At 34.7% G+C, this 8,928-nt stretch overlaps 1 protein-coding gene across 4 annotated transcripts; it reads left to right on the top strand.

The window, feature by feature from the left end:
* The first annotated feature begins 201 nt into the window (after positions 1–201).
* Positions 202–8,504, top strand: LOC109815435 (uncharacterized). Of its 4 annotated transcripts, none has more exons than XM_083067891.1 (9): positions 202–520; positions 720–1,153; positions 1,585–1,770; positions 2,624–2,731; positions 3,108–3,311; positions 3,399–5,233; positions 5,823–6,524; positions 6,634–6,757; positions 6,875–8,504. In XM_083067891.1, exons 1-7 carry the CDS (start codon positions 445–447, stop codon positions 6,385–6,387), a joined length of 3,408 nt encoding a protein of 1,135 aa, XP_082924017.1. In that variant the 5' UTR covers positions 202–444; the 3' UTR covers positions 6,388–6,524; positions 6,634–6,757; positions 6,875–8,504. The 4 variants fall into 4 exon arrangements, with proteins under 4 accessions (XP_082924017.1, XP_082924016.1, XP_082924018.1 ...); XM_083067890.1 differs by having other exon boundaries at positions 6,623–6,757; XM_083067892.1 differs by having other exon boundaries at positions 5,823–6,757; positions 6,875–7,647; positions 7,919–8,504.
* The last annotated feature ends 424 nt before the right edge of the window (positions 8,505–8,928 follow it).

Raw genomic sequence — 8,928 nt, 5'->3', positions numbered from 1 at the left:
AATAATTATTTCCTATAAAATTATAATTCCTCACTTCTTCTGTCAAATAAAAAAAAATCCTCGCTTAATATTTATTTTCTCCTTTATCAAATTATCATCCCTTTATAAATTTAATAATTTAATTTTCGAAAAATCCCTCAGCAAAATAATCTTTCTTTCCCTCTATTAAAATTGCTGAAACTTACCTGGCTTGTGCATATCTCACTCATTCACTCTCCACTCTCCTCTCCCCCTTAATCCCACATTTCATTCCCTTTTCCCCACACAATTTACCCAAAACCACGTTCTCATCTGTAAAAATTTTCTTCTTATTCTCTAATTTTTTTTTTCAACATGCTTTGACGCATTGCAGACGAAGCCGTAACATTGCGGACATAGCAGCTCTTCGTTGCAAACTGCAATTCGTACCACGCTTGGATTGAAGCAGTGAGAAGAGAATCTACCATGGAACCAACTTGTGCTGCTCGTGCAATGGAATGGAGCATTCAGCTCGAAATGGGTCTCCGTTCTACCAAACCTGGTTAGTTTATTCTCTTCTTTCTTCCTTGTTCTTTTGACATTATGTTCCTTTTTGTTTGATTGAAATTTTGGTGATCAAAAAAACATTACCTATCAAAATATCATTCTATTTCACCGCATAGCATCAATCCATACAAAGCCATATAAAAGTTATATTTTTTGTTTGATTGTTCTCTGTTATTGAAATTTATGACTGTCAGGTGTTCCTATCAAAGCCATATTGGAAATGGAGCCTCGCCTTCGGCAATGGAGTAGAGAGCCTGAATCTGGTGTTGCTCCCTGTGCCATGTTTGGACTTGTTCCAGGTGAAGATAAGTTATTTGCCAATACCATTCTCTTGCGCCTTGCTGAAGCCTTTAGGGGAGGTGACATAGAGACTAGACTTTCAGTTGTTAGGGTTTTCTTGTCTGAAAGGAAACACCGTGATAAGAAGAGAAAAGGGTTGCTGTCAGAGGCCAGAGTAGCCAATCACTTGGAGTTGTTGAAGAGAGTGAAATCTGTTTTTGATAGTGGGGATTTGAATTCAAGGGCACTTGCTTTGGTTCTGTTTGGTTGTTGGGCTGATTTTGTTAAAGACAATGCTCAGATACGATACTTGATATTTTCCAGCCTTGTTTCTTCTCATGATTGCGAGGTAAAATTAGTTTCTAAGTGTTAAGGTTGTTTTGGATGTCTAATTTCATTCATATTAAGATGTCTTTGTTAAATTATGTTTACTTCAATATTCTACCTAAGTACCTAATCATGTTCTTCTCTTCTAATGTTTCAAAAAATTTCCTGTGCAATTATATTGCAACTGAGAAACTCTGAAATCTTAATTTGATTTGCATGACTATACATGGGTGGATTGACACATTGAAGTGATTGTCTGATTGGATATTGTTTTGCCTTTTTCATTTTTTAAATTGTGGAGGGTGATTGCCTTGGAACACTCTCCTAATTTTCTTTGCTTCTGAGTTCTAACTTGTTTAGCAGTCCTTTTCTTAAGACACTTTTAGTACATTTTAATTGATTGATTAAATTTTTATATCAGTACATCTGAAATATTGGTTTGAGATTTTACAGGTGAAAGCATCTTTGTATGCTACTGGATGCTTTTGTGAGATATCAGATGATTTTGCATCTATTTCAGTGGAGATGCTATTTAATATAATGAATTCATCTTCAGTGTCTTTGCCTGTAAAATTGGTTGCAGCTCAAGTTTTGGCAAAATGCAAGTCCTCTTATTCTGTTGCGCACAAAGCGTATAAGGTATTTGATCATTTTACATTCTTTTGAGTTTTGACATCTAATACACTTTGTGTTTGACATAAGTATCATCTTTTTGTTAAATTATGTGTTATAGTGTGGCTTCTTTGCTAATGTTGTAACTATGATTTTTTTTTTCCATGTACTTTTAATATCTACGATTTTTTCTGTTTCCATGTATATGTATGTTTGTCTTCCTGACTTTTTTTTCCAAGGGGTTTTGATGTAATCAACAAGATACAAAGTGGAAACAGAAGTGGCTAGAGAGAAATTGAGTAGAAAAGAACTGAAACATTTTTATCGGTTGAAGTAGAGTTCTGATTTTGGAATTTGTCTTGTACTCCTTATTATAAATATTTCTTAGCATTATGCCTCAACCATGTCTAATATATCATGAACACTAAACTAAAATCAAGGTGCAACGTGCAAAGAATATACCTCTTCCACTAATTTAGTAATGTATTACCTAGATCAATTTAATCTAAGTCTAGGACTACTTGGTGGATTTTGGAACAGTGCACTATATTTTTGTGTGTTGCTTCCTTGTTTCCATAGAACAATTAGGTTAGACAAATAATTATTTGTTTGAAACTAAAACCTTTACATGAATATAAAAATCAGAACTAATTCTTATTGTACTGTGCTGATGCTTTTTTCCGCTCACCAAAAGGATCCCACTTTTTGTGCCTTAGGGTCAATATCCAAATTCCTAATTTAACAGTGTTGTAAAATAGCGTTGCAACAATTGTTAAGTTTAATCAACCCAAAGAATATTGTTACTTTGGTCTGTTTTGTTATTGGAACAATAACTTTTCCTGTTTTACTTTTTTCTAATGTGATGATTGATTTAATGCAGACAGGTATAGAGTTGGTGCTAAATTCCTCAGATGAAGATTTTTTGGTTGCTATGCTATTCTCACTCACAAAACTGGCTTGCATTTTAATGTCTTTTACCTCCTATCAGGTATGTACATTTTTTTCCCTACTTTATGATTTTTAGCATCCTAGTTGAGTCGGAGGAATGAAAAGACCCACTTATTACTCCATCCTAGCTTTTATTTCTCTGTTTGAAAGATTTAGTGTGAATGTTTGCTGAGTGTCCTATTTTATCCCTTCCCTTCAACTGGCAAAGTGATTCTTTTGTAGTTGCTATTATTATTAAATTTTTTAAACTAATTGCTAGATTTTTTACGTCAAAAAGGGCTAGTAAACCAGTTAAAGCTTGTGATTAAATAAAGCATCATGCCACTAGCTTTTGCATGCACAGATGATCGTCCCAATTCAAATATTTACTATGGTGCTTTCCTTGTGTAATATTTTTTTAAAACATTTGGATTCAGGTGGACTTTCTTCTTTCATTTCTCAATAGAGAAAGAACTTCACATGTACAAGAAACAGTGATAAGATGCTTGCACTATTTATTTGGAAAAGGACTGTGTGAGCACCTTGATAATTCAGGTCTAATCCATGGGTTATTTTCCATAATGGAGGAAGCTGAAAATTCATTGGTCATGCAATATAAAGCTCTAAAGGTTTTACACAAGGTTTGACTTTAGTACTTGGCAAAATGAAACTCATTTTTATTTGTTATGATTTATGAACTTATTTGACATGCATTTAATGATTTGTAGGTCCTTGTTTCTATTCCGCCTTCTATGCTTCAGATTGAACCTCGTGAATTTGTTAAGCTTCTAAATGTTGTTGAGAACACAAGTCAATATCCAACTTCAAGGAAGAGCTGTTTGGCCATTCGTATTCTGGCAGATTTGTGCTGTAGGATGGAGGACAGAGAAGATATGGACAATGCGGTTTTCTGTTCTTCTTCTCTGCCATCACGAGTTATCTCCCTAATCAAAGATCATATCAAACTTTTGGTGAGGCCATTGTTAGAAGGTTGTCAAAATGATTTGAAAACTTGTCAAGATTTCCTGGGGCTACTAAAGATTCTTCTAACTATTGTTGAAAGACATCCTTATTTAGGTTCCTTGGGACTTGATAGCATAAAAGTTGTGATTGAATCTCTTGTGACTGTTGCATCTACTGATCATGTAGTACCACCCTCTCTTGTGTCTGCAAATTTTAAAGAAGACAAGCAAAATTCCTTTATTTTAAAATTTCTTCACAAAATTTATAGATTTCTAGTTATCTTCCTTGAAAATCTTTATATAGCCAGTGCTATCAGTACTGACGTGTTGAGTAAAGTGAATATTTTGGCTGAACTTGTGTGCCAGTGTAGTTTAATTGATTGCTATACATACACACTGTACCGTCTACTATTGCACAGTCATCCTATTTGTGATGGCTTGGTACTTGAGAATAATGAAACACATCCAGCTAGTTGTATTATTAAATGCACCACATTTGTAGACAAAGTCTTGACAGGAACAAATGGTTGGATTGCTTATAAGGCTGGTGCACATGCAGCATGTCAAGGTGAGTGGCTGCTAGCTACGAATATATTCAGGATATTAATAAAGAAAGTGAAGTCTGATTCTTGCTGTAGCTGGTTAAAAGTATTATTCCAATATGCTCATTCTGAAGGAAAATTTCAGCTTCTTAGTCTACCAAAACAGGGAACCACCTCAATGGAATTGATGGAGACTATCAAATTTCCTTTAACATCTTGTGATTACATGCATGATAAATGTGCAAGACTTGCTGGAAATATCAATGGTTGTAATTACTATGATGAACTTAGTCAGTCTCGTGTGGCAGTTTCCTCTTCCTTGAAAATTTTAGAAGCATCTGCAACAAGTTCTCAAACATTTTGTTTCCAGAGGTGGTTTTTATCATTAAGAGCTAGAGTATTGGAAAATTTAGTGGATGTGCTTAAAGCTCTGAGAGATATTTCATTGAATGGAGATCAGAATTTCAATCCAGTAGAGATTGAGAGTAGTGATAAGCTTCAACGTCTGAAGTCTTGTCGAGATATTACTCAAATTTCTTTACAATTGTTCAGGCTAGCAGAAGAATTTGATCTACTTAGAGCATCTTTCATTGGGATTGACAGTGAAAGTTCTGCAGTCCTAGCAGCTCATGGTCTGAGTTGTTCAGTATTAGCATTTGCTGCTGCTTTTGGAGTGTCCAACATAGACCAACATTCTCATAGAATTTTTATCGGTGACAAAATCTCTTGTGATTTACAGGCTTTGACAATCCAAAATTTAAGGAGGTTATTTTGGTGCGTAGATCATGGAGATAGAGCGAGTATTTCTTTGTTGTTGAATTATTTTGGCTCGAATGAGAGCTGTTTATCCCCACAACCTAGTTACAGAACGTGGAACATTAGTTATAGAGATAGAAAGGTGCTTGATGTTTGTAGTTATGCTGTCTCTAGTGCTGTCTGCTTGTATGATGAAAAAATTGCATCTCAGTTTACCAAGAAAGCTTTATCCCTAACTTCTAATACTTTGATAAAATGGATGCACATTCATTTTCGGATTCCCAAGTACTTCTTCAAAGTAAGGTATGTATATTAATTATCCAGTGGTATTAGTATGAAATTTTTAATGAAGTTAAATTTTGAAATGCAGTGATGCTAGCTTGGACAATTATTTTCTCCTTTGATATTGTCACTGTTTTGGATAAATTATTTCATATGAGAAGACATAGGTCCCCTCTATCTATTCCTTTTCAAGCCAGAATAAATTATATAGTTATAGACTATTGCTGATAGGAGTTGATGAGTTTGCCTTTGCCAACATTGTATTGGGATCTCAAGGAGTGGTTTTCCAATCATTATTAGTTTGCTAATATTTTAAGATGAATTGGTTTGCTTTTGCTGTTTGTTAAATAGATGTTTTCTTTTATAGTTCACCTTTGTGCATCAAGTGCTCTCTGATTTTATTGTGCAGCCATATCTGTAAATCTTGAATTAGTGTGGGCCATTTCAGGTCTCATTTCAATCAAACCATGATTGAAAGTTGGCAATTTGGTGTATGTTTATGTTTCCAAACACTTAAAGTATTCTGTGTGGGGCTTTATATATCTTTATATAGACACACACACATAAGCTTTAACAAACTGCTAATGTTCTATTTGCATTTTTTTTGCAGGCCATTCTTTGGGTCAGAGATTTTTGTCCACAATGAGGGCATTAAAAATGGGGTTGATATATCTGTTTTGCAAGGCTCCCACCTAACATTGAATATTTGTCTTCAATTGAAGAATGTGCCACCAAACTTCTTGGTTAAGTCAACTAAGTTGTATTGCATCCTTTGTTGTAGCACGTCCTTCAATGTCCCATGTGGACAAACCATGGGTCAACCGCAATGTGGATATGAAGCTTGGAAAGATGATGAAATTGTTGAACTGAACCAGAAGTTGTTATGCCATGTCTTGGATAGTGTTGCAGGCAAGAGAAGAATTATGCATAACAGGGGCCATGGTAATAGTAGGGTTGTGGAGACATTTATGGATTTTAGACCTAATGAGAAAGAGCAGGGGTTTTCACATTGCTCACTTGATGTGTCTGACTTTCCTGAGGGTTCTTATAGAATCAAATGGCATAGCTGTTTGGTTGATAGTCAGGATTCCTATTGGAGTCTCCTTCCTTTGAACTCAGGGCCTGTATTTAATATAAAACCCACGGTGGATAGGATAGAATCTCATAAAGCATAGCCATTAAAATAAACATTACGCATATGAAGCATCTCACTTTAGTATTATGCTATTGTCCTTTTCATTTTCATTTATCTGATTAAGCATTATGCATATGAAGCATGCTCAGTTGCTGGCCAATTGATCCTGAACTCAAGGTTGGTCCATTATTTTACTTTTCTTTCTTTCAAATTTTCTGCTTCAATTTATGACTACAATTTGATCATGTTGCTGATGCTATCACCTGTCTATTTAGCTGTTGTACAGTGAGCTTGGGCTCTTCCCACTTTGAGACTGATTTTTAAGCTGTTGTTCAGTAGCAATTTTTTCCTTTTTGGTTGGCTACTATTCAGAACCAAAATGCTCACCATTCAATTCTACAGAAACTTAGGTGAGTTCTTGATTTAAGCTAAGACAGCAGAAATTGAAGTTATTATATAATTTGTGGCACTTGTGGCTGTCTAGTTGGCTTTCACTGATTTTGTTTCATTGGATGTGAACCATGAAGGATGACTCTCTTTTGGAGATAAAAAAAAAATTGATTTGGTAAATAAATGTGCCTTTGAAGTTGAGAAGATCTATCATGGAAAGCTGGTTGGATTTGACAGTAAGTACATATGGACTATGGTAGACCACAGCCATTTTGAACATGTCTTTCTGAATTTTATTGTATTTAAATTAAATTCAGTAGTTGCTAGCTTTCTTTCATTGAAAGTTGTGGAAAGGAAACTACCAATCATGCTTAAGGATTGAAATCTAAGCTTTGGAATCTGAGGGTTGAATTTTATTTTATTTTTTAATCAAATTAAACATGATTCTTCTATATAAAGCAAGTTTTTGTTAGTTGTTTTTATGCATATCTCAGAAAGGAGCAGAACACTAAAATTAGAGAAGAATGTGATTATCAACGATTCTTCTATATAAAACAAGTTTACCTTGGTTGTTAAAATTTTGCAATCACCTTTGTTGTTTCTAATAAAGATTGCTTAAACTTAGTAGCTATAATTTAGGCTATTACATGTAATTCTTTCCTTGAGTTCGTCCTACTTGCCCACTTATATATTCCTCATCAATATGACATCCACCATGTTATATTCCTTATCTATATGAATATCCACTTCTGAGTATCAAGAACTTCCATTCATGGTTATTTTCATACTGGCATCAGATGTTTTCCTCGCATCAACATAACTTCTTGTTTTTGAGTGGCAGTGCCTTGCAAATTAGAGAGGCACTTAGTTGCAACTAGATGTTCAGAGTCGTCTTCTTGAATAGCAAGAGGTATATTTGTTTTATCTTATAAATTTTTGGCTACTTAATCTTCATGTTCTCCAAACCTTGCAGGTTCATACTTCAGACTTGTTAGTTATATTCTCTTCACAATGTTCTCTAGCGTCAAATTTCTTTCTATTTACTTTACTGGTTCCAGACCCTGCTAATTTGTCATGTATCTTTAATTGATGTTTCAAAAAGGAATAATACGTTTTCTTTCTTCCTTTTTGATTGCTGAGTCTACGACTTGTATGAGGGATGATTCCTCATCTTTCTTAAGGATTGAGAAACGGCGACAGTTTCCACATCTGAAACAATTGTTTGGCCTTGCATCTGCTGGCAGCCTGGCACTGTTGAGCTTGGAAATATAGTTGAGTCACCTGTTCTTCAAACTGCAACTTCAGTTGTTCCTTTAGGATGGAATGATGGACTAGGAGCGAAAGATAGAGAACCTCAAAAAATTGATATATTGGTTTTTGGGTTGCATCCATGTACACTTGTTCATGTTCAAGTGAATGGTAACTAGTATTGTCATTACCACATAAAACATCACCATTTATTGGTACGGTTTTATTGTAATAACTTTTCTAGGGATTAATTGAATCTGTTTAGATTTGTGGGTGGAATGTAGGGCAAGCCTAAGGCCTAAGGCAGAGCAAGAATTAGAAGTTACAATGGTTGGAAATATGGACTGTTAAATTCTAGAAAATATCAAGGTTTCTAGGATTTCATTAAGAAATCTGTTAGAGAAACAAGGAGTATATTGACTAGCATTCATTTATAGATTCTATACATAAACATGCTTGTAATCCTGTACATTATCTTTATTCTATACTATACCATAAAGAGGATATTTCACTATTTCATATCCAAGTTTTTCTGATGAGTCTAGTATCATTAATTGGAGAAGAAAATTTGTCATTGGCCCATCACTCATCCCTACTTCTTTGAAGAGCTGTTATAAGATTCATATAGGCTCCATAGAGGTTTACATGGTTTGGATTTGGACCCGTTACGCCTGCTGCCAATCCCATAGTAAGCTTGTGATACCATATAAACTATAAAGAGTAGGAGAGAATCATACATAATGGGATTAGCTATGTAGTACAGTACCTGTGGCCAGGCTCATACACTCTCAAAGCTTAATAACGTAATGCTAACTCTTAATTCTTGTCATTAACCGTACGTGTCCAGGAATACACTGATAAATCTTTGATGTCGGTGTCTCTGAACTCCTAAGTACCTAAGTTATTAATAAATAGATGATAATTTTATCTTGATTTATGTAAC

The sequence above is a fragment of the Cajanus cajan genome, chromosome 2 (genome assembly GCF_000230855.2).
Source record: "Cajanus cajan strain Asha chromosome 2, NIPB_CcT2T_4, whole genome shotgun sequence".
Taxonomy (NCBI): Eukaryota; Viridiplantae; Streptophyta; class Magnoliopsida; order Fabales; family Fabaceae; genus Cajanus; species Cajanus cajan.
Note: the sequence above shows the minus strand (reverse complement) of the source record. Positions and strands in the feature narration are given on the sequence as shown.